Source organism: Typopeltis vanoorti, chromosome 12 (assembly GCF_054136105.1).
Source record: "Typopeltis vanoorti isolate ZY-2024b chromosome 12, IOZ_Tvanoo_1.0, whole genome shotgun sequence".
NCBI classification, from domain to species: Eukaryota; Metazoa; Arthropoda; class Arachnida; order Uropygi; family Thelyphonidae; genus Typopeltis; species Typopeltis vanoorti.
In genome coordinates this window covers 126,920,716-126,948,258 of record NC_143560.1, presented here as the reverse complement: position 1 = coordinate 126,948,258, position 27,543 = coordinate 126,920,716, and the positions used below count along the sequence as shown (strand labels likewise).

Genomic DNA, 27,543 nt, shown 5'->3' with positions numbered 1-27,543 from the left:
AAGGGAAAGTAAGAGACTCTGTTTCGTATTAGTTTACCAAAATTGGCAATCAAGCAGAGAATCCCGCGGAGTTCAACGCAAGCTGACATTCCTTAACAACACGTTGCTTTCGAGCACGCGTGCAGGTTCAGAGGCCACATTCTCTGGATGATTTCTTCAATTTTTATTGTTATTTTTGTATTTTATTTTGCAAAGAAGGCGCCAAGCAAAAGTCATGTGTCATCTCTTTTGGACGCAACCCAGACTTGTTTTCCGCAGCAGTGTCGCGGTATCGCCTCTTACCTGCCAGAGTTCACCCCCCTTCTCCCCCCCCCGTTGCTTTTATTTATTTTTTATTTTATTTTTATTATTTTTTTGTCCACGTTTACCTCTGGCTGGAGAGCAGGTTCTTCGTATAACGACGAAACCTTGTTACGTCACAAGGCTGGCTGGCTGACAATTTAAGTGTTCGCAATCCTTCACGTGCCTAAATGATATCGTGACCGCTGGGTTTTCCTCCCATCGGCAATTCCGCATCCATCACCAGAAGATGAAACAAGACACAGACGTGGTGTTGTGTAATCTTGTTAGCAGATTATTATAATACGAGAGCTGACGACAGTCTAAGCTAGTCCGGCCAAGTGGCGAGAGGATTTTCAATGCCAGCAAGAACTGTCACTATGATCACTACGTTGCTGACTGTTGGACTTTTTGTATCCCAAGCTGGATCGAGTGCGATTCCGATATGGGAGCTTCAGAGATACGAGGAAAAGGTAAAAATAAAAAAAAATAAAAAATTCAGTATTTTCCATAACGAAGTATTAATTTTAATTTTATGAATTCATATTAAATAGAAATACAGATTTTAAACAATCAATTGGAACTTTTGTAAGTTAAAAAAAAACGTATTTTGTATAATACATTGTCTATTCTTGTCTTTACAAGGGAGAGATTGTCTATTCTTGTACTATCACTTTAGTTTCTTACTAAATATAACTAGCACAAGTTGAGAATTGCCGTAATAACTGCGAAGTGAAAGGAATGGTTGTTCTTAGAGGACAGGAATATCACAGTGATGTAATCGATAGCGAATGTGATGTGTGAGTGGATTAAGCAATCGTATTGGCACGCAGTGTTAGGTATGTCAATACGGATACGGGGCAAGGGAAACATCAACGCTCTCCTCCATGCGAAAGAACTTCGATGACAAATGTAGCGAGTTTGCACTAAATAATACAACTGCGTATAGTTTTTTGGTACAACACAATTTTAAATCAATGTTGTTAGCGAAAGAAGTGAAGTAAATACTTGTAAATAAGGGATGTGTAAAACGTAAATATTTCGTCGCTCCCTGAATATTTATAAATCAGCCTAAATTCGCTCCCTAATGTATAGTGAGAATAGGTGTGTTTCACGTATGCATATTAACATGCAATGTTCTATTAAGGGGAAAAAACGAAATAAAGAATTATATTTCTATAGAAATGTAGCTTCCACTTTCAATTTTTCTGGAAAAATTAGCACTTTTCAACGTTTCAATTTCGTTATTGATAGGCACGCTTGAATATCATTTTGTGATTCAAAGCCAAATTTCATTATAGCGCACATCACTGCGACCCTAGGAAACATTTAGGAAGATGCCAATTCTGAAAATCAGAAATTTTCTTCTTTATGTAGTTTGATAATTGATTATATATACTTGTTTAAATTTTTGCATTATAAATTCACTAGGATATAAAGCCGTTTTAACACCATGCTCCAACAGTTCACATCATTAATTATTATTTTATTTGTTTATTATTTTAAAAATTTTTTTTATTGTTTTTTATTTATTTATTATTGGTTTTTTTTTTTTTGCGATGTCAATTCCACACAGAAAAGTTGCCAAATCTATAACTGCGTAAAAAGAAGAATCTATTACTGTGGTTCTTGAACTACTAAAGGTTGTAGTTTCTTGGAGAATGGGGGATTCCTAAAGAACAGAAAGAGGAGAATGGGAAGATGGTTCAGGTTAAGGCTGGACAATAAAGTTGAGAAGTTGATCGTGTTCTTACATTCATATGAGAAAGGATGTTCAAGGTGGGAAAATGATGGCGATCAGTTGATTTCAACATTACCCATGAAAATACAGCATTCTCTGTCTCTCTCGGACACTGCTGAGGGAGATGTCAATTAACCGGAATGTCTTCTTATTTCTGGAAAACATTTTAAAGAAAGTTTTTCATACAACACTATAAACTTTGCAACTAATGTAGTGTTAGCGTTTGCACAGGAAATAGAGTTTTTATTCAAAAAAGATACTCAGTTTTTGAAGGCTAAAGATGAGATGTGTGTGTGTTTGGTGGTGTGGGAGAGTGCGCGCGCACACACACACACACACAGTTACAGCCAATAGCAAAATTCAAATAGCGTTAGAAAATTTTATTTAAGACTTTGAAAAGTAGCACTTGCTGATTTCAAAAACCACTTCAGCAAATAATTTCTAATAAACAGCATGATATACCAAAAAATCACCAACTTTGACAATCCTACGTTGAAGGTGTGTTTTAATCAACGTTGTTTTTTAATTATCCTCTGGGACTTGTCTGCTGTAAGTACCTCAGTATAAATTTAAGTGAGATTTTAGTGAAATGCAAGGCAATATTAAATTTTGATTAAACAGTAAATAAATGCGTTTTTTGATATTTCTGTAAACAGTAACTGATTTCTAGATGGTGATCTCATTTCTAGATGCTGAGCACATCATCTTATTTGCGGTTATTTTTATTATTTGATGTTAGATAATAATCAAAATGCCATATTTTTTTCTTAGCAATTTCTCAACAATTGCCATGTATTTTATACTGTTTTTATACTCCGTGCAGTGAAAACGCCCCTATAAATATTCTAGTAACGTTTCTATCAATTCTAAATAGCATCAGAACAATCTACTTCATAGTGATATAAGATAAGGATTAACTTAATATTACCTCCTTTCAGATGGGACGTCTTATGTACGTTTTTGTTCACCTAGTAGAGGAATACTGCAAGGCATCTTCTCTCCCAGGTAGGACCAGTAAAATTAACGGATTTTATTCATTCTTCAGTGCATTAAAAGTAGTACTGTTGATTAAATCGTTTTTTTTTCTAGTCAAAAACATGAATGAAACAAAATTCTTCAATTGTAACCAATTATGAAGTGGCTGATGGTTGATCAAGAAAACATTTTAACCATTAATTGTAATCCTTTAACACGTTTTCCTCGATGTTTCTTGAGTCAGCAATTTTGATTCGTATCATTCAATATTTTAACAGTTTTGATTTCATCTTTGTTTATAAGTTATCTAAAACTGGGAAAATGGACGTCATTTTAGATATATGCGCGCGCGCACACACACACAGTAATACTGAAAGAAGTATGGGGAAACTCTGTTTCAAAATGAAACGTACTACTACTATGCTCCTATCATTTGAACGATGAGATATCCAGAGGTTCTGTGAAGAAATGATCCCCTCTTCCTTCTGAACATCACATTTTAGACCATCTCAGGAAAACTTAACAAGTTGTTAAAATTTATTCCAAATTATTGCTCAGCTTAGATCGAAATCGCTTGGACGATGCAATTTGTAGGGATGTCTCAGTAGAAGGAAGAGGAGGGAGGACAGGAAGGAAAAACTAAATTTTGGGGGCATTTTTTTCTATAAAAATGCTCTAGTTCTTTCATTAACTGAATTTAACGCTTCAAGTCTGGCTGCCTGAGTATAATTTGAAATACTTTTGTCAAATAAAAAAACTGGTGGATCAACAGTACTTAACCGCTGCCAGCAATTCTTCACAGTATTTAATATTGGCGCTGCTATTGATACTCACAGGATACTATATCAGTTCAAAACCTTGGTAAAAGCCTGCATCACCAACTACAGTCAGCATTTATCATCTGCTAACAAAATTGTGACTGTGCCATATCGGAGAAAAAAGTACAGAAAGACCTAGATAGGCTAACATGAGTGCTCGACAGGATATGGATTATCGTCCGCCCAATGCAGAACGACAGTAGTACTTCAAATATTCTACAGGGTTTAGATTCGTAGTAGTATAATGAGCAACGCATTGTCTGCAGAAGGAAGACAGTTGCACTCAGACCAAACATCCTCCATGAGATTCTGGTATGGAGACGCTGCTGGTGTCAAGATTACTGTGCCAAGTCCACAGAGTGTTGAAATCACAAATTATGCTACACAGTTTTATGATCGGATGGACAAGAGTAGATGTGGAGGATGCTGGGAAAAGCCTTATATCCGAGTGAATGATTTCAAATGTGAAATTAGTTGGTGAAAGATATAATGGTCAGGAACTGTTTCTTCTGTGTATCACAATCATTGGCTGTATATGTTGTATATTAGTCGGTTGCATCCATAAAATGATGGAAGAAACATATTCCGACCATTATACCTTAAGTGTCCTCGCTACCAAATATCACAAACGGGATCGTGCACTTCAGGATAATGCGATAGTGTCCTACATTGAAGTAGTTTTACGGAACACATCCACCTTTCTTCTTCCACCAAACTGTCAGTCAGTTCCAGTAGTGAAGCTGGACGTTTGTTCTCGTCCTTTAACCGACTTCGCACAGGGATCACCTTGGGACTTTTTCTCTTATAGAGATTAGCTGTGACTCTCTACTGGCCTAACATTTGCTGCAAAACGGGAAAACCAGACGGAGAACATAGGCACTTAGCAGTTAATATATTGGCTATAATTACAATGAAATATGTTGTTTACATTCCCATTTTCTCCATGTCGAACAGTTCTTCGAGTATGGCATAATGCATTATCATGATATTATCGTTATTATGATTTTTCGTTGAAATATCATGTTCACGTTGGTCAAAAAAACTCCAGAGCGTAGGCAACACGGAATTTTTCAGGATCATTTATGGGATACGCCAAACAAAGATCCTGACCAAACCAAGAAAAGATCTATACGCTACCTACTACTACTTACTACCTTCGTCATAAAATTCAATGCTTAATAAATGTTAATAGAACTAGGGGCTAGAACTTGCGTGTCGATAACATCAGAAACTAGGAATATGGTTTAATGACTAAGTGCATAATATTCGTCTTGATTTTGGATTTCTATGTTTCAATATCATTTTTTTTTCATATGAATTTGTAAAATAAATACAGGACACCATGGCAGTTCACATTAAATGATGTGAGTCAATATTGAAGACTATTTCTGTCTTACGAAACGAAGAAATTTTTCTTTCAGAGGAAAAGAAAAAATTAACAGAGTTTCCAGACAGTCTGTAACGATACTAGTGAAGCATACAGAAAATCTCTACTTCTTTCCAGAGAGAAAGACTGTTGGGTAGAGTTTTATGATACTAAATGAACGCTCTACTGAAAGTATGAAATGCTTAAAAGTTGAGAAGAGCTGTTGTGAAAGCAATAATGATTAACAAACATTCTGATTGCACGGAATCTGACAGAAAATTTTAAAAAATGCGTTTCATGCTTGGGACTCGATATCTAGTTTGATGATTAACAGATTTTTCAATATATGAATTTTTCATATATTTTGTTTTGTGATATGCTGCCGTATTGTTTCTAGATGAATTTCATCGTCTGGCATTAAACCATCATTCTGCCTATTGGAGGCCTGCAACTGCTTGAAGAAGTTCCAAGTCTCTGCAGCAGCGTTTCAGGATTATCTAATCCTTGACTATCCCCACGCACACTATATTATATATATATATATATATATATATAGATTTTTTTTTATTGTAAACACAACAATCTTATGTACAGGATAAACCGGTTTTTGGTTCTCTGCAGTCAGGCAGAGAGGTTACACGCTCATACTCTTGTTCAGGTATGTATGTTACATCGAAATATCAGTTATAACGTGAATTACATTTTTTTCTTTTAAATTAAAGCCATTAACAGTTATTTTGACAGGATACTGTATAAGAACATAAAATCTCACATGTATGTGGAAGAACATAGCAGTTACTATAGGACAATATTATCTATTTATATGAGAGTAACAGCTGATTAATATTCGCACTGTTAAGAACAAAAAAACTTTCTTTCCCCCTTTCTTTGGGGGGGGATGATGTCACTTCTATGCTGGAAAGTGGATTATGATGCAGTCGCCCTGCTCAGCCAGGAGTTGATTCCGTGGATTCCAGTCTTGGTGGAAAAGACCTAAGGTGTTATTTTGGCTGTGGTGGTGATGCTCGTGTAGGATCCAAAGTAAAAGAAAGAATGCTGGCGTAGAATATTTTTGTTGTTGTTGAAAAGTGACTTAAGAAAGCAAAATTTTCTTTTAAAACATCACGGAAAATTTCCCGAAATTTTCAATGACGCGATCCTCCCCCAACTCAAAACAGGATACTTGACCGTAAGAGTCTTCCACTCTCATTTCATTCTAATTTCCAAGGTTTTCATGCATGTCACAGCCAAGTTGCCGACGAGAAACGAGAACGGTGCTAAGAGACGGGTGTGTGTGACTGGCTAACGCAAGCGGGAAATTTTTATTGTGTCCAAAGCACTTTCAAGATATGAATTAAGACGATGGAGATATTTCGTTCGTTTTGCAAATTGCACGATTGAGTTAGTGAGAGAGAGAGAGAGCATTCCTCAATGTTGAATAACTTGAAGCATAATTAGTAATGAATTCCCCTAAAGATTAAAATTAAGTTTACGAGTCACGATAATCTCATTAAAAAAAAAAAAATCGTTTCATGCGTAAACCAAGTGAACCAGAAATAGTTGTTACTGTCTTTGCGATAGTGCTGGAATTTCGGTAAAAATTACATTCTCAATTCAAACAATGATGCCAATGAAGGAACCCCTTCTCAGCTGAACCAATCTTTTGCTTCTTAGGTAATGTTAGGTGGTTCACTTTTTACATGTTTTTTTTTCACATTTTCATGAGATTTTACTTTCTTTTTAAGATTAAGTCGGTAAACCAATCGAGAAATAATTGACCGAAAAACTCAATCAATATGACCTGCGCTAGCGTCGGCGACATTAACGCTTTCTTTTTCCACTTTTCATTTTGGTCAAATTATGGGGGGACCAAAAATGTGATCTGTAGAAGTATCTGTGGAGCAGAAGGAAGGGGGGGGGAATGTTTTCTGAGAATCTTTGCGCCATTTTCAAAGTGCTCTGGTCCTCTTGGATTTAATACTTAATTTAACGCAGCCGATTTAACTGAATCAACACATTAACTGGCTTTGGTAGGCTGTTTAATAATTCTGGGAATAAAAGTGATAGACTGGTAATACTCAACTTAGAACCAGTTACGGCAGATCGAATTCTTCCTAATGATCCTTGTAATTACAATAGTCAAGAACTTGCTAGAGTAGTTTGCATTCCTGATGTGACATTTGATAATTACAACTGGATCAGACATATTTCGCCAAATTTCAAAAGGGGAAAGAAAGGGAGGAGAAAGAGAGAGAGCTTAAAATTCTTGCGAGACTTGCTACAATTTATAAATTTGGTGATGCATTAAGGCATCACCAAAATTTATTTTTATATTTTAATTTTTACGAAGGGACATATAAGAGAAATGTTCTTTAAGTACATGCTTCACACTGATAAAGAATGAATTTTAGTCATTTCTTAATCCTCAGAAATTAATGATAATAATTTGGATAAGATGTTGAGATCAATAAAATAATGAATAACAAACTTCTGTTATTTCTGTTAAACCAGTTAAAAGCATTATACATGTTTATATAATGAAATTCTTCGTGTTGATGCTACAAATGATTTATTTCTTTTTGTTTTACGTAAAAAGACTGCAGGAGGACGATGATGCTGTACGGAGTAGCAAATTTATTAAATTATGATGAAAGACAACTCGACCTTTTAGATCCAGATCAGCGTCATGGGTCACGAATGGGTAAGCTGCCTCTTTTCCAATTCGTAATATCCGTGTGTTTTCTTTTTATTGTTTTGCTAAACTTTCCAGAGAATTCAGAATCATAAGACCACTATCACTTGGCAATTGACTTTCTGAATTCTGAGGTTAAAAAAAATCTTCCTAGCAAGTTTTGGATCTAGATCAACCGACTGAACGACGTTCTTCACTATCCCAAGGATTCACGTAATTCCCCAAACACAGACGCTTCTTTTCTGTCATTTCCACAAATAACTCTTCACACTTGCTCGTCTCAGCTTTATACCTCCTTGTACCTAATTCTAACTCAATATCAGCTGAAACACGAACGGCAGCTGTACTGTAATGACAGCCACTGTCCATTTATAAGTCAATTTAAGACTCCCCCCCCCCACCCTTCAAACTAGTTTTCCTTTTCTTGATTCACTTATTCTCATACCCAGGTTCGAGGGTTTTTCCCTAAAAAAGTTACAGGTTTACAGAATTTACTAAAGTACAGCTATAAAAAGATTGCTTTCATCCTTCTTTTTTTTTTTTTTATGAGTTTCTAAATTCTCTGGAGTGCACTAAGAGAACAGTTAAACATAGCTTTATTCAATAAAGTTAGTGTTTTTCTCTATTACAGAATAAACTAGCAACAAAATTATAAAAAAATATATACGGGGTAGGTTTAGTATGTGCTACATTTTGAAAGAAAAAGTTTAATTATTACGTTTAGTCAGTAAAATATACAGTGGCTAAAATGATCCCAGTATTTACACAAAGGTCAGTGAATTGAAAGTATTCTAAAACTCAAACTTGAATCCGCTTCAGAAAACATTGTTAATTATAGATATTACTTTAAATTAATTAACTTTTTACCTTCTATTTGCATCATATACACATACTTTAAAGATACATGCAAACGTTATTCACACGGGAAACATATTTGCAATATTAACCTACTAATATATTTTACTCGGTTAAAATGGGATTTAATTAAAGTTAAACTGTCATAATTTTCCTCGTTGGATTGAGGAATAATATGGCGTTTTATAAGTACGCAGATTTTATGAAACGAAGGTTGCTCCTGATGTCAGACAATAGAAAAATAGCAGAGCTTATTAGGTTAATGGAGCTACCCCGTAACCAGAGGCTAAATAAAATGACTAACATAAAATACTTAACTTATACCGAAGAGTAATTCAAAAGACATACCTGGTAGTATATCTTCGGAAGGCGAGGATGACAAAACATTTGCAGCCTAACTTGATTGAGCCGAGAACATGTTGTTTACGAGAATGTTGTTGATACGGAAGCATAAATAACATCAGTGGGCAAAGAAAATAATGAATCAAACGGACTACACATTTTAAAAAGGAAAATTGTGAAAACTAAAAAATTTTAAAAACTAAAATGTATTAAAGTTCAAAAACTAGTGAAATATTTACTGGACCAGCAGCACAGTGCTGGCTGTTTCGTAAGAATCGTTAACTCTAAGGTGCCACGTAGTTAAGATTCGGGAGTTTGGGTGGTTCGAGATTAATGGAGAGTAACTTATTTTGTTTAATTGCTAAGAGGGTGAAATTTGATAGCGTGTTTTTGTGTTTATAGCATTGGATACTACATTTGATTTCACAAATACATGTACACAAACACACAAAACTGACGCTATACATTTTGAAAGAAAAACTTTAATTATTATGTTTATTCAGTAAAATATACACTGGCTAAAATGATCCCAGTGTTTACACAAAGTTCGCCACTTTCTCCTATCACTTATGTTCACCAATGCCAACAGGAATACACAAACATGATTTTAAAATACTGCGCTTAAGCTACATATTCGATTTTTTTAAAGTTGCCTTTCACACAACGTCATAACGGAAATTTTGCTCAAGTACACGGTAACAAACAAATTTCAGGCGTGAATTTGTTTGACAAATTCAAGCCTGAAAATCTCTTGTTTTATAAGAGATATTCATAACAGATATTAATAACAGATAATACTAAAATACAAACCTATAATATATCCATAGAAACAAAACATCGCTTAAAACGTCTTTTAGGCTCCATAGAATGGCAAAATTTTGCACGTTAATTACTTATTAATAGCAACACCTACATAATACAACGTCATGATATAAACGGAATAATCTAGCAAATTCATCAACACTACGTTCCTCACCACCACTTTCACCGCGCCCAGAACGAACAAACACAGCGCTTATTGTCTTGTTATATCCATATCCAGGTATACGCTTTCTCGAGATGAAATCGAAGTGTTAAACAAATACTTAAATTTCACGGTTCCCTCGAAAAGCTTTTACAGAAATGAATATATAATAGAAGTACAAATTAAACTTGAAAGTGACCCCAACAAAGATATGTTTTTTTTTTTTTTTTTTTTTTTTTTTTTTTTAAAAGACAAACAATATCATAAATAGCGAAATAATTCTATAATTATCCCCTTCCGATATCATTTTACTGATTCTGATTTAGCAAATTTGTTTAAATATAATGACAGCATTTATTGCAATCAGATATCAATCAACACTCTTCCATATCAAATCTACAATATCACGATGATTTTTTTTTCCTGTTGTAAGATCAAGTGAAACAAACTTTGGTTTCGTTTCGGTGTTAACAGCAAACTACGAAGGCCGTTACTTGGGTTATCAACTGTGTCCCAAGAATCATCGGAAGAAATTAAAATTTTAAAAAATTAGCATGGAATAGTCACTTTATAATGTCATTGAACCTGAAATATCTACAGACATTCTTGCAATGAACTAATGCAACAAACCATCCTTTATTCATTGCACGAAATGAACTATTTCCTGCAATGCAACGACCTCATTTTTGATTTAGGAAATCTGTTCCAACTTCGTGAACTTGAATTAGGGCGCTATGTTAAGAAGGCGGCTAATCTAATAGCTCGATTGGATTAGAGAGAATCATCGCACTTGTTATATATATTTTTAATGTTAGCGGTAACACATACACTTTTCTGACTGTCATAAGTGAACTAAAACATCGTTCAAATCAGTAAAATTCATTAACTCCGTGGAAAGTTTAAAATAAGAACAAGAAGTCATCCTTGCAATCACTCAATTTATGCAATACCGAAACTGTGGAAAAGGACATACATCATGGCATTTGGGAACAACGAACAACAGTCAACTTAAGTTCAACTTTATCCAACCTTGTTTGTCTGCCAACTGATCAGAAAGAAAGAAAGAATCGGATTACTGTGGTGATTGTAAGAAATCCAGAGTTTCTTCTAGACGAAACTTGATCCGTACACGCGTGTAATGAAAGAACTAAAGTTATGGTATTCCAAATTGGTATCTTTCTATTATTATTATTATTATTATTTAGAAAACATATGTTCCATTATCTCAGTTATTTGAGACTTTATGTTGTTACAGAGATTTTAAGGAGTGTTACCGTCTTAATAAAGCTGTGTACATCTTGTTTATTTTATTTACCAACATTTTATACCAACTCTATACCAACATTTTACTTGGTGGTAAACGGGTAACCCGTATAGCTATATAGCCTATAGCTCACATAACTTATATAGTGACCTAGCTAATAGAGGTTAGTCCTTCAGTATTCAGTCATGACTTATTTGAACACGCTTGACTTATTTAGTTTTATGTACACTGTGCATCAATAGGCCTAAGAAATCTATTTTAACGTAATGGGAAAACTTTGTAGAAAAAAAAAGCTGATTAGTAATTGATTCCAAATGAAACAGCACAAACTGAAGAACAATAACACTAGTCTTCTGACGGAGCATGACACTATGGACATTGTAGCCACAGTCGATATCACGTAGACATGATGTTCGTGATGAACACAATCTCGAACTTTTTCAGTTTTGAATCAGAAAATTGTTCCCACTTCGCGAATTTTATTTGGGTACTATATAATAGGGCTGTGATCAAACGGGTTGTACACGCTCTCTCCGCTAGCATATAGGAATGAACATGATTGCGTACAACTGGAGCCACCTAGTTGTAGTTGTAGTACGACAGTTTTTTCCTTTCTCGTAACAGAAACATTTTATAACATTCTTTTAGCCACATGGTTCATATACATTTTTATTATTATTATTAAAAGAGACCTCCAGGGAGTCAGGGACTCATCGAGGGAGGCCATATACTACACACCAGCTATCATACTTATTCTTGAATTCATTCACACTGCCTCCACACACAACATCCAATGGCAATCCATGACAATCACGCACTACCCTACGAGAGAAAAATCTAGCCCTTATCCCCCTTCTTAGCGGCGCTCATTCTCAGCTTCCAAGGATGTCCTCTTGTTCTTTCCATACCCTCCATAAAATGAAATTCCATCAGCTGAAGTCTTGTTTGGCCCTTTCAAGAGTTTCTAAGTCTCAATCATATCATCCCTCTTTCTCCTGTTTGCTAGTGTCTAAAGTCTACAAATTCTCAATCTGTGTTCATAATCGGTATTCCACAATCCTGATATCATTCGTAACACTCTCCTTTGTACTCTCTCCAATATATCTGAATTACAACGGAAACAAGGAGACCAGACCTGTGCACAATAGTACAAGTGAGGTCTTATCCAGGCCCTGTAAAGAGGCAAAATGACATCCTTATCTTCACATGTGAAAGTTCGTTTCAGCATTGCAATTATGTTTTGAGTTCTGTTTGCAATCTTTGCTACCTGGCCCCTGTACTTCATCCTATCTGCTAGCACTCCAAGATCCCTAGTCTGATCAGTTTCTTCTAACACAATCCCACCAATATAATAAGACATTGGATATCTAATCAAGCCAAAGTACATGACTTTACATTTACTGACAGTGAACTGACATCCATTTTCCCATGCCCACAATTCCAGCCTATTCAAATCATTCTGCAAGTACTGCTTATCAGCAGCATTCCTGATTACCCTACCTATCTTTGCATTATCAACAAATAGCTTTATGTCGCCTGTCAAATCCTTTCCAATGTCATTAATAACAGTGGACCAAGCGCTGATCCTTCTGATACACCACTGGTTATCTTGCAGACTCACATCCCCCGTATTCCACTTTTTGATATCTGTCAGTCAGCCATCCTCCTATCCACGCTAATATTCTATCCAAACCCATTTTCTCCAGTTTATGTAACGGTCTATCATCTTGTATTCTTTCAAAAGCCTTAGCAAAATCCAAAAGTATTATGGTGTATCCATTCTCTTTGTCTAGTTCAATCGTAATGTTGCTATAGAATGTGAGAAAGTTGCTAAAAACATTGCTTAACCTTTCCCCCAGAACTTCTTAACTGTCCAAAATCCCCACCCACACACACACAACCTCTTTAATATCCCTTTCAAACTACCGTTTCATGAGAAGTGTTCGGTTGTCAGGGGCCGAGAGAATAATTTCCATGAAACTCCGATTTAGAGGATAAATGGCTCGGTCATAAGGGGTTGGACCTCTCATGATGCCCGATGACTCTGGTCCAGTCATACCTATAGTAAAAAAATAAAGTAATACAGTTATTATTACTCTTAAAAAATAAATACCTGCTGGCCTCGATTACCACGATTAATTCGTCCGGTGAGTGCATCGCGCAAAACAGAAACGCGTTAATCGAATATAATAATCAGTAGAAAAAAAAATTAGAATTGGTCCACGTTCAGGAATGTCCAGAAAGAATTTTAAAAGTACCTTTTTAAATGTATACCATGTGACACATAATTGAAAATACGCTGTAATTATAGAATCACATGTTTAAAAATACGCAATGAAGAAACTATTTGACGGAAATATTTGAATACAATCGTTTCGTTTTTTGTATCACACGGTTTCCGATAGCCGACAACAGACTTCTCTAGGCTCTGGCGAAATGATTTGCTTCCTTAGATGTTAGGATCAACATCCTGTTGTTTCAGACTCTCTGCTAAACAAAAGAACGAGTAACACGTCAGCTTCCGATGGCTGATGAACATGCTCAGACGGAGAGCAGGCAAATACTGTTTATTGCCCATCCGTTTCGGTAATTTTAGAGCGCGATTCAAATCTTTTCAACTATCATATAAAAAAAAAGTGTTCAATTTCACTATAAATTTGCGTCGTAAAAAGTAAAAAAGTGGTATGCTTTTTTTTTCTCTCCCCAAATCGCGATAAGTGAAAAACGCGTAACACGAATTCGCATTATGCGAGGCCTGGCCGTACTTCAGAACACGTATATGGAACCACTAAAAAAAGTGAATATATGCACTCGGCTATATTAATATTAGATTCGCGTATTTTAAGTAAGATAATTCAAGCGGAAGAAGTTAGCTTTTGATTATCTTTTAAGATTTTTCTAGTTTCATAGAGAAACATTCTTTGCTATTTTGATGGTAAATCCATATGCAAAAGGTTGTTCACCCAACAGCATTGTCACAATGTGTGGTTGAGCTGAAATTTGAAAAGAAACTGGTTAACATTTAACTTTAACATTCAACATATTGTATAGCTTAGTGAGTGGAGGCACAGAGAGAGAGAGAGAGAGAGAGAGAGAGAGAGAGAGAGAGATGAACTGAAAGGAAGAAACCTATTCTATGAGTTTGAAACTGAACAGTGAATGGCTAGCTGCTGCATGTTTAATATTATTATTATTATATGAGACCTCCAGGGAGTCAAGGACTCATCGAAGGAGGCTATAAAACATCCAAACCAGATATCATACCTTCCCTTAAATTCATTTACACTAGATGCACTCATTACCCCTAAGGGGAAATTATTCCACTCACTCACTGCTCGCAGGGAGAAAAACTTATCTCGTACCCCTTTCTTGACTGCAAATAAATTTAATTTCCATGGATGCCCCCGTGTTCTCTCCCAACCTTCCATATAACGAAAAATTTAATCAGTTGATATCCTATAACAGCTATTCAAAAGTTTATAGACCTCTATCATATCACCCCTCTTTCTCCTGTTAACCAAAGTCTGGAATCCACATACAGTGCTTGCAATTTTTCCTCATAACATAAATCCCATAATCTGGATATAATCTTTGTAACTCTTCTTTGCACACCCTTTCCACAGCTTCTTTATCCCCTTGGAACCCAGGAGACAAATCTGTGCATAATGATGTAGGTGTGGTCTTATCAAAGCCTTATAAAGAGGCAAAATGACTTCCTTATGCTTACATGTCAAGGTTCGCTTCAACATCGCAATTATCCTCTGAGTCGTATTTGCAACCTTTACTGTGTGACCTTTGAACTTTAAATTCCTATCCACCAATATGCCAAGATTCCTTGCCTCTTCAGTTTCTTGTAGCATAACTCGCTAATATAATATGCCCTAAAAATTTTTTTACGAGATTTAGAAGAAAAGTGAGGAATTACCGAATAGTGGCCATAGAAGATTTGCAGAGAAGGCAGCAAGAGCTGTAAAAGAATGGTCACTGATCTTTCTCAAAAGTCAAATTATTTGCCTGAACACATAATGATAATGTTTAGTGACGGTATCATCTTTCAAGCACTGAACAGTACTCGGACAAATAGTAGTTTATAGTGGTATCTAGTTAACAGGTAAACTAATGCCTGGAGCAAATCAGAAAACTTAATTCTTGGGTTACTAGGAAGTCATATCTTTTCTCAAAAGCAACTGGCAGAAAATGGTTCAGATTTTCTGAGATGACCTAGCATTGACATTAACAAGGTAATCAGAACCCTACTGAAGAATAATTTTGAAATGAACTTCAATGCTGTAGAAGTAATCTAGAAGTTTTTTTTCCGTGTACAGGAAAAAATTAGGAGTGAAAATTGCCACCTGCCACAGGAATTGGATTTCCAATCAGAAGAATGAAGATGTGTGAATCGAGCATTAGTCAGAAGTTTTAGGATAAAGATCCATCCACTGTGGGCCAAAAAAAGAAAGCTGAACGTCGAGCTGTGAAATCAGAGTAAAGCCCACATGATGAGAGTTTTGTGACCTTTTCGTCTGTCTATTAAAGAGACGTTTGTGTCGTCTAAATATAACCGATGCCTCAGATGCATTAAGATCGGTCATTAAGATTCACAATCATCAATAAGTCTGCAGAACAGCAGCTAAATCTGGTGATCACCAGAAATAAGACTTTTTGGTATCCAAAATGGATATTGCATTCTTGATGTTTTCCTGGAGAAAAAAATCAAAGGAATTGAGTGTATTGAGCTTCATCAGGAGAAGAATATCATATCTTTTTAATTAGATCATCCGTGCAAGAAATGGGAATGAAAAGGAAAGAAAAAGCCAGAGATTATTTTATATTTATATTTCCCTTCGGTGACAAATTACATCTGGATCTGCTGGATCAATACATTTGGAAAAGGGAAGTCAATTGTGTTTATGAACATTAACAGTCAGTAATGTAAGTAATGTAATAAAAGTAAGTTCAGTAACATTAACTCCTGGGGAAAAAAATGACCATGCTATTTAGGAAAAATGGGCGACAGGAAAATTTTCGAGAAATTAAAAAGGCAAATTTGATAGAATGATAGAATAATATTGTTATCAAAGAAGCAGTTTTCGATTGGATATCTTCGATATCAGAGAGAACATTGATACTGTTATCAGTGGTGGGGAAATAACGGTTAGATAATCCTGAAATCCTGCTTTAGAAATCAAACATGAAAGTTTTTCAAGCCACCCCCAGGCTGCGATTAAGCATGATAATGATCCGATACCGTACGACGAAAATCGTCTGCTATCTAACGACAAGCGTTATTATATAATGGATTACATAATTGTACAAAACAATGAGGATTATGTTATATGACAGCAGCGCCAGGAGTCCCAAGGAACTTGCAGCCTAAAGGCTATGTCACACTACAATCTACCTGGCAAATGTATTTTTATCTGTTAATTGCGTTATTCGCCTTCCGGTTGATTGTTTCGCGGAAGGAAAAACTCGTGTTTTTCCTTCCGCAAAATTAAATTTTTTTTTTTAATTAAAAAAAAAATCTCCCTCACCTCCGCATGATAAATTATCGATGTTGCAAACCTGATTTTCCGAGAAAAAAAGCTGACATCACTAGTACAGCAGTCAACATAAATTCAGTATCAAGAAGAACTCTCAGAAAAGCAAAATGACGAGTCTATTAGAACTTTATTCAACGTAAAAGAAACGATGACATGGCTTTCTGATGAGACAGAAACGAAATACCGAAATTCAACTAGTTTTGCAAAAAAAACCCTTCCCGTCGTCATATTTAGTTGAATGTGGCTTTAGTGCTGTGAATGACTTGCTACTGAAAAAAAGAAATCATCTAATATCACAAACCGTGGGGATTTGAGATTGAAAATGACTCAAATAAAAACTCTTTGCAGCAGACATCAAGCTCAAGGATCGCATTAACTTGGATTTTATTTTCCCGAGTTCAGTTCGATTTGTGTTTTATAATATACAAAGTGTAATATAAAATTTATATTCATTGAAGAGAGTAAAATTAAAAACAGTTTTCCCTTTTTTATTTAAAGTACCTATTTATATTATACTTTTTCAGAACTTGGCTGACTATTATGCTAGGGGGGGGGGCATCAAAATCTTTGAGGTGGGGCATGATTCAAAAAACGTTGGGAAACACTGGCTTAAAGACGAAATACGCAAGTCAAAATGTTTTCTTGGGGTGTCAAAAAACCGGTTCTGCGGAGCCCTTCGTTTAGTAAACACTTCGGTTCAATTTTCACCATGATGCTTAGAATCTTTTGAGGGACTTTTTCAGGTTGAAAAAGTCCATTAAAAGATTCTGCGATTCAACTGAGGGTGAATTAGTTGTAGGGTGAATTATGTCGACTGCCATACTAGTGATGTCAGCTTTTTTCTCGGAAAGGCAGGTTTGCAACATCGACAATTTATCGCCGACAATGGTGAGTTTTTTTTTAGTATATCGGTAATGAGGTGACGAATGCAACATCATTTTATAATTGCCCCACTGTGGGGTGGCAATTATAAAACCAAGTAAACTCGGCAATAATAAAACCAAGTAAACTTCCAATATAGTCATTTTTATTTAGTATAATCACAGCTACTGAATTACAATATTGAAGAGTTCCAAATAAATTTAATTTAATTTAAAAGAATTTCTTTTTATACTGATGGAATGCCTCCCTTGTAAATGTCATGCTTCCAGCAGGCAGTTGTTTTATTGGCGTCGATCCTGAACACACGTCATGTCATTCTGCAACGATGCCATGGAGGCACTCATTGTTGTCTTTGCTTTTCATAATAATTTAATTTAATAATATTTACCAGATGCTGTTTATTATTAATGATAGTCTTGAATCAAAACTAAATTCATGGTCATAAGCAAGAAACCAATTCTTAATTCAGCACTTTCTTTAAACGGGAAACTAATAGAAAAAGTGACAAAATTTAAATATCTCAGATGCTGGTTAAACGAAGAATGCAACCCAGAAATAGAAATAAAAGATAGAATTGAAATGACAAGAAAAAAAAATTTTTTTTTTTCTTATTGCACAATTGGGGAAATCACGTGAACTTTTAGATACCACAAAAAGAAGGAAAAACTGCATATCTTGGACACCTACTTCGTAATGAAAAATATAAGATACTTCAATTGATTATAAAAGGGAAGATAAATGGAAGAAGAGGAGAAGGAAGACGAAGAAAATCTTGGCTGGCAGACACCAGGCAGTGCACTGGCATGAGCTCTGAAGGACTGTTCAGAGTAGCTGAGGAGCGATTAAAATTTGCCAAGGTGGTTGCCCACCTCCTATTGGAGATGGCACTGAAAGAAGAAGTAGTCTTGGGTCAGCTATTCTGATTGGTTACTAGTGGAGATGGAACAGTTAAATATTATATATAATATTATTCTTGATACCTCCAAGGAGTCCGAAGACTCATCGCGGGAGGACACCTACAACTGTCTCAACCACTACACCGAACTTCTACTGCGAATCATCTCCATCAACGCCATCTACCGCCCACCTCCACAACTAGTGTTCTATGTCTGTAAATTGCGTATGTTCTGAAGGGCCGATTTGTCTGTATGCGGGATGAAAAACCCGAGTTTCCTGGAGAAAAAACCCTGCTACCTCCGTATGAGATCGGCTAACTCACCTTCGATTGAAATCGTCCAGATAAAGATTCCTCCCGTCGCGACGAGAATCGAACTTAGGCCTATTCCAATCGAAGGGCGCAATGTACTGTCGTACTTCCAATTCCAGTTCCCTCACTCTCCATAAGTTGAAGGACTAAAACGGCTTCGTTTACTCCCTATAGGGAATAAAGGGCGTTATCGGATTTTTTTATTTTCTTTCCATGAAGTTATTAATATTCTCATCTTATCTGATCTCATTTTCTCCTTTGTGTTAGGCTTAATAACCCGTCCAAGTAACCTTTCTTCATGTAATCCTAATTAATACCATGATAGGGAGGCTAATCTTATCTGTTTATTCTTCCGTGTCTGTCAATTGCGTGTTTCTCTCTCTCTCTCACTCTCTCTCTCTTTCTCTCTCTTGCTTAATGAAGAAACGGAGTTGCAGGAGGAAAACTCTGTACGCATGAGACCGGCTAACTCACTTCAGTTGAAAACCCTTATAAACATTTTTCTCTTCGCAGTCGAGGTTAGAATCGTCCGGTCTGTCAAACTAAACAAAAAAAAAAAAAAAACGTGTGTTTTGAAAGATCTGGGCCACGAGGCTCGTTGTTAATAACATTCATTTACATCTATATGAAACCTCCCATGGTGTCTCCCATGTAGCGTATAGTTGACGACATGCTGATAAGACAGTGACATCGTAACACGACATGAGTCTTCTTACCAATGAACAACACAAGGAAAATAATAAATATTTAATATAAATATTTTATGTTAAATATTATATAAATTTTATAAATATTTATAAATAATAAATAACATCAAATATTATCTTTGGTCCTTCTTATAAATTAGCTGATTAGTAGGAAGAAAATGACTCCAGCATCATCGGTGATTAAGAAGTTGCCTCTCAAGTAATATTTGCACTAATCCATTGGGAGAAAATTAAATGTGATTTTTTTTTTTATAATTTTGCTAACTGCTATTCGTTAATTTCTCCCATTATGTGAATAATGTAACGAAGTGGACATACACCGCAATGAAATATTTTATTATTTGAAATGATGATATTTCATGTGTTTCTTCTAGTTTGGCATGCAGCTGTTAAGTCAAAGTTCAAATTCCCTGAATCAAAGAATGAAGAACAGAATACTCAAGGTATTATATTACTAATATTATTTTCTGCATGTTATGCCATTTCTCTTACTTTTTTTACTTTTAAAGTTTAATTAATTTTAATAATTCCATACATTAATTAAATCGTTAAGGAATTCCCTTCTTTATTTTATGCATATACTGTGTAATAAATCCTTTAACGCCCGTTATTCATAACGAGAATAGACGGAGCTCTTTTAGCCTTAACTTTATAAAAGAAGCTTTATAAAAGATTTGTGGAAGACAGTCCCCACCCTTAGACATCACTGATAGGTGAGCAACGACACGTGTACGGTACACATCTGCTAGCATCTTATACTTCTGAACCCCAATAGGTATATATTATTTTGTGAAATAGAAAGTTCTACGGTCGATTTTTTGAATCACGGAATTAAAAACCTCCGAGTAGGGGATGTGTGGGGATCCTCTTTGTCTGTTTATCTCAAAGGTCCACTTAACTCAGAAATGGCTGAAAAGGCCTTAAAATGTTTCCTCTAGTCGGTGACTTTCTCCAGAAGTCGGGAATAAAAGAGATGCTCCTTGGACAGAACTCTTTTAGCCCTAATTCTTGGAAACTGATAGACTTCATTCTTCATCATCATCTGTAGTTGAGTACATTTCTAATGACACTATATAGAGATCAGGATGACAAGAAAATATGGCAAACAGCCACTGCCATTTGGGTTCTTTATCTTAACCGGCATTACTGGTATTTAATGGAATGAATTCTAATTAATAGCTTCAATGGAACATGTTTAAATAACTTTCACAGCTTATCATATACTTCAGCTGCAACCGAGACAAGAGCTAATATACGCACGATTTATAATTCATTATTTTGATTCATCTTTTGAATGCAGTTAAATTTGTGTTACATGTGTAAGCACTAAAAGTTATTTAGTGCTTACACATGTAAGTTGATCTAGAAGTTGATTCTTATCTGGGTTGCTGGGTTAACATTTGGAAGTTTGAAAGAAAAGCTTCTACTTACTTCAATCAAAAATCGGCTTATTAACCGTCTAAGAATAGCCCAGAAAACAGGTTCTTTTGTCAGTCACTAGAATTCACGATGCGCGCGCACGCGCACGCGCGCACACACACACACACACACACACACACACACACACACACACACACACACACACACACACACACACACACACACACACACACACACACACACACACACACACACACACACACACACACACACACACACACAAAATGTTATAATCAGATGAAGCTACCCACGAAATACAGATTTTTGTTTGCTTGTTTATTTGTTTCCAAAGAACTTTCCTAAGTGGGCTACTTGAATTACTGCCTATGTAACACTTCAGTGTTACACAGGCAATAAAAAGTTACAGTCGCGCGCCATCTGGTCGCTTGTAAAGGTCACTGGGCACAACTTCTGCTCATTTGTGTCTTCGCTCATTTCTCAACCAGATGATACCAGTGCAGCAACTAATAACGATAAAAAATAACCTCCCAGCATCATTCTTCTCTTCTAGATCTTGCACACAAATGATTAAGGGAAGTTATGTTGAAACGGTGCCGATGCTACCTGTGGTCATTCAATCGAAAAACATCAAAAGATACCAGGAAAATGTTTAATGTCGATGGAATCACTTTAACTGTGCTCGACAAATTGTGTTCTAGAAATAATCCCTATGCTGTACTATTTATACATTCTTTCATACAGTTGGCACGTTCCCTAATAACAGGGAAGAAAGCTAATATTCAGCCCATTTAGTAAAGGTCAGCGATCAAATGACCGACACGTTGTGTACATTTCCAACATAATGGAAAATTGTTCTTTCTCCATTAAAATAATGGAGAGTCAGTTGTTCACCACTTGGAAACAATCAGTTTAGAGCCCGTCACTCAAGTTCCAAAGCAGATCTCCTAACCTACATCAACCACCTCTAGATATGGTTCATGGGAAGATTTGGAGAAATCTGTGCTACTCCTGATATTTTCAGAGCAATTTAAAGGCAAACCAATTTGCCTACTCAGAGGATTGGTTTGCCATCCACTCTCTGTAACTGAGTATCAAGCGTAATGCTGGAAAGACTATTACAAATTCAATTCTTGGCGCAATTACAAAAACCGCTTCAATATTTCACACACACTTTTTCTCATTCAGCTGTCGATCTCTCATATATAATACACAAATTTTTACTGTCTGGAAACTCATGTTTTTAACTCCAAATCTTAAAACAAAACAAAACAAAAAAAGACTGCAGAGATTACTTTCTGTAATTGGTAAAAGTGGAAGCTGCCAATTTACAAATTTCAAAATTTAGAATAGCTCTGACTACTTCGTTTGAATAGAATTTTCGAATAAATTTTTTTGAATAGAATTTTTTTTGTTTATTTTATAAATTCCACCAAGCTAAATTAGACATTGGCCGTTGGTTTTTAACTACTTTTTTGTGTTGTTATTCTTGCCTAACAAAGATTGTAAACATATAGATAAAACATTAGCACCACTCGTAGCCTAAGAATTAATTAAACATACCATAAATCCTGCTTTAGAGATCAAACACGATATTTGCTTCCAGTAGCGCATTCAGGGTATCTTGGGGGTGGGGTGGGGGTGGGGGGAAGTTGAGTAGACGATTTGAGAATACACACTGCATCTGTAATGATCGCTAACAAGTAGTATAGAAATAGAAGACACGACACAACATAAATAAAAAAAAAAAAGAATTTTAATTAGGAAAAGATTTTGGAAATTTTTCTAGTGTTTTTTCGTTTTTTCTTTGGGGAGGAGGAGCCCCCTCTCCCCCCCCCTCTGGGTGCCCCACTGTGTGTTTCATTATCAATAAGCATAGCAGCGACATCATATCTGACTAAGATTTTCATCATCTGGTGCTAATCAACGTACACTTCAGTCATAATTTCTAATTATGGATTAACTGCATCAGATATACACTGCTTAGAAAGAAGTCAACGGAAGCTCCTATGGGCAAGGTGCATCGTGTGATGTTTGTAGCCAGTATAAATTGGAAGAATATGATGCTCGCAAGTCAGTGCAACCGTGTTCGGGAGGAGTGACTGCGAAAAACCAACTGACGGGAGTTTGAAAGGCGCGTTGTGATAAGATGCCATGTAGCAGGCCTATCTATTCGGCAGATTGTTAGAAGCGCAGGGAGTCAACTGCAAGTGCCACCCGCAGTGAACTACTCACCACACTCACCGAACGTGACCGTAGGTGCTACGAAGGATATGTAAATATTGGCATTCTCCGACCGACACGTTGAATGCGAAGTTTCGGGCATCGACCGGAACACGAACCTGCACAAAAACGTTCAGAACCGAGGGTCCCAACATGGGTTTCCATGGTGGGATCGGAAGTCCCACATTACCCGAACCAACATACAGCGTCACCTTCAGTGGCGCAAAGCGTATGTACAGTGGGACGTGGAAGCTTGGAAATCTGTGTTATTGAGCGATGAATCACGCTACACCCTCTGTCGAACAGATTGAAGGGTGTGGTGGATGCCCGCTGAACATTTCTTGCTAGAGTGCGTGACTATGAAATTTGGAGGTGGAGGTGCGATAGTATGATGCTGTTTTTCTTGCTTTGGCCTCGGATCTGCATTTGTGGTGCCACAAACATTGAACTCCGAGAGGTATCTGAACATTCTGACCAATGAAATGCTTCCTACTTTGTGGCGTTTCCACGGCCTGACCATTGCCTCTTTCAGCAAGACAATGCACCATGTCATAAGGCTGCTGCTGATGTAACTGCGTGGTTTGTGGGCATGAACGTCACCAGACTTCACTTGCCTTCACATAGCCCCGATCTGAACCGTATTAAACATCTGTGGGATGAACTGGAGCGTCGGGTGAGGTGAATGGACGTTCGCCCAACAACAGTCCGGGAGCTCATTACATACCAGCAGGAAGTATGGTACAAAATTCCCATTCATCGCTATCGTACGCTTGTGGAAAGTATGTCGTAGGATTGCTGCAGTCATCGCAGCGAAAAGAAGTCCTACAGATTATTGAGGTGGGCGCCATGGCCGTTTGTTCCTCACACTGTGGTGTCCGTTGACTTCTTTCCAAGCAGTGTATGCATATTCCTTGAGAGAGAGAGTGATCATTTGCTATGCATGTTCGTATACATTAGCGCAATTAATTGTAAACATATATTCTTCTTCTTATTCTTCTTCAAGTGTCATCCCCTAGAAGGAAGTTAGCAGCCATGTCACGGAACTTTTTTCTTTCTTTTGCTGCACTGGAATATTTATGGTAATTCAAGCCAGCCCAATCCTTAATGTCTTCAAACCACATTCTCCTAGGTCTACCTCTCCCTCTTTTTCCATCCAATTTCCCTTCTAATATTAATTCCTGAATGCCTTCTTGTCTAATTAGATGTCCAAAATATTTAAGTTTCCGTTTTTGTAATTATTTTCATTGAAATTCTTTTCATTTTTGCTTTCTTTAAAACATCATTTTTCATTTTCTCAGTCCATGATATTTTCAACATTCTTCTGATTGCCCACATTTCGAAAGCTTCTAATTTTTTCTCTGCTTCTTTATTTAGAGTTTATGTTTCATTGTGGTAGAGAAGACTTGACGAGATATAGCATTTTATTAATCTTTTTCTTCTTTCTCTTTCTCTCTCTCTTTCTTCTCAAAACACAGATATTTCTAACTTTCTGTGATTCTAGCTTTGTAAGGTCTTCATTTGATAGCTCTTCTTCCACAGCTAAACCAAATACTCTACTTCATTGTCAGTCTCAAACTTTAGTTCCTTAGCTAGCAGTCTTGTAACCAATCATTTGTAGAGATTACTCTTTGTCGAATCCTGTGAATACATTAATATATATTTTCAGCAGTATCTTCCAAACAGCATTCATGCACTCTGTTGTCACCTTACTCCATGCTGTATCTGCAAGATATTATATTCTTTCCAAATGTTTCTGAGGTTTTCTTACCCTTATTAGCAGCAACAGCCTGAGCAAAAGCATTTCTTAATTAATATACCTTGAGGGACAGAAGTAAAGTGGTATTAGGCAAACGTGTTAACAGAATGACCGTTGTAGGTCGAGGACTGACTTTGTGCGTGTACACACACACACGCGCGCGCGCATCTTGGATATCAACATATCAACGAACATCAACATAGGTTAAAAACCTTAATTTAAATGACTGATTCTAAATTTCCTGAATGTTTAATTCAGGAAATAACACTTTGGTTTCATGTGCACGAGAAGATGGTGGTTGTGTGTACTACGCCTCACCTCGAAGCATTCAAAATCATCTCTGGACTAACTGAACTATCAGAGTTTATCGAAGGAGGAGCGGGTTGTCCATACCAATTTTCAAAAGTTAATTAGACCTAAAAGTTCCATTTTATCTTTCAAAGGAGAATAAAATAGAACACTATTTTATTCCCTCTATCACTATTTCCTCTAATACTATTTTATTCCCCTTTTAGGAATAAAATAATGTTAGAGTATTCAGTTTATTTAGTGTAATTTTACAATGAGATTTCGTTTGCTATAAACAATCATACATACCTTATTATGATCAGAAATTCCTGTTTTCATGTAATAAAAAATACATTTGAAAGCAATATAATACATGTAATGCATTATATTCCTTTCCAAACATAATTTATTTTTTTAAATTAATTTTAATAATTGTGTGGTACATTTTGTTATTGGCGCCTCCGTAGCGCAGTCAGTATAGACGAAGTCCTTTGGTCAGCCCTGGGTTCGATTCCCGTTCATGACGTAAGGAACTTTTACCTGGTCTCTTTCGACTAAAGGTGAGTGACGAAAAACCCGGAAACTCGGGTTTTTCGTCCCTCAAAACAGACAAACCGGCCAGTAAAACACACGCAATTTACAGACAAGAATATTTGGAGGCATAGGGGTAACCGCCTTATCCTCGTATTACGGTTAGGAAATCCAAGGATATTTGGAAGGCTATGGGCGCTTAAGTGTCTGTTAAACCACTGATGCATGGACATTTTATTATTTTTATGTGAATTCTGTTCACAAAAGCTGCGATAAGTTATTTATTGCACATCGGATCTATGGGTGAATTAAGCGTTACATAATTGGGGTGAGTGGCAATGGTATTCATTCAGAAACCAAGCCAACTCGGTGTTAATACTCTGAGAGGATTGTTAATTCTATCCTACCTCTGAAAAATAGAAACTTCAGGGAATATGCACTTATCATCCATGAGTCTTCTTAACGGCCGTTTGAGCAAGTGGTCAGTGCGCCCTCTGAACAACAAATAGGCTCCAGGTTCAAATCCCAACGTGGACATGGATGTCTTAGATGGGAGATGAATTTCCTTGATCGGTATGAAACTACCTTATTGGAGGCCTGAAGTGGCTTTAAAAAGTTTCATGAGTGATCTCAACAGCACGGTTTCTGATGATATATACATAAAAATATATATATAAAATTAGTAAAAAATAGAAAGCTCCTAACCCATCCACTGCACTACATGACTATAGGCTTACAGCTTTTCATGGGTGGGAATCATATAAACAAAAAAGAAAGAAAGAAATAATAAACATGAATCGGGGACGATACCCTTCGGCTGTGTTCAATTCCCATGTGTAGCATGTGAAGAATCATTGCAAGGGCTGTAGCCACTCTTATCAGGAGGCGTAAATTAATGTACTGTAGTATGGAGTGACCACCCGCATATGAGTTCTCTGACTCCATGGAAGTGCTCATCTAATAATGACAATGGCTACAAGCATCTACTAGAAATATGGGAGATAGTTCCTTATTACTCAGAAGAAAAATGGATAAGCAAAGCGACAGTGTAATTTCAAGTTATACTTAACTTCAGTAAGTATATTCACTGTATCTTTTTAACCAAGTGCCGCTTTTTTCTGTGTCTCAACCAGTGGCGGCTCGTCCATAAGGCCTACATTAAATGCAGCCCTACCTCCTTATGGACGAGCGCCAGAGTGATGCGATTCATTCTGCAAACCACATTAATAACCAATATGAACAATCAATAATACAATGCAATACAATAATACAATTAAATAACAAACTGATAATTGACCAGTTTGTTATTTAAATGATTAGATGTTAATAGTTAAGTTCAGCTAAATAAGGATTGGCATTTACATCAACGCTTACGGCATTTTATTTTATTTTTAGGAAAACATATTTAGTGTCGCCATCAATCTGGTTTTTGAAAGAATCTCAGAAGATTTTGTCCTGATCAAAGTTACCAGTTTCCTGAATTCACCGATCCTAACCATGTCAATGGATGCTCCAGTATTTCCACATTCGAAAACATTTTTAATTTGCACATTTTGGATCTCAAACCTCAAACTTTCACACATAGCAGTGCTGAGCTAGAAAAGCTTCATGTTTTCCAGCATTATCCACTATTTACTAGATAGTTTTTTAAAAATCCTTTTATGATTTAAAAGTAAATATTCTTATATATTAAAGTTCATAATTTTTTTGTC

At 36.2% G+C, this 27,543-nt stretch overlaps 1 protein-coding gene across 1 annotated transcript; it reads left to right on the top strand.

Moving 5' to 3' along the window:
- Nucleotides 1–367: 367 nt before the first annotated feature.
- On the top strand, nucleotides 368–27,543 carry Reg-5 (Rhythmically expressed gene 5). The gene is made up of 5 exons (XM_090402017.1): nucleotides 368–752; nucleotides 2,959–3,025; nucleotides 7,776–7,880; nucleotides 20,010–20,078; nucleotides 27,227–27,543. Exons 1-5 carry the CDS (start codon nucleotides 639–641, stop codon nucleotides 27,238–27,240), a joined length of 369 nt encoding a protein of 122 aa, XP_090258143.1. The 5' UTR covers nucleotides 368–638; the 3' UTR covers nucleotides 27,241–27,543.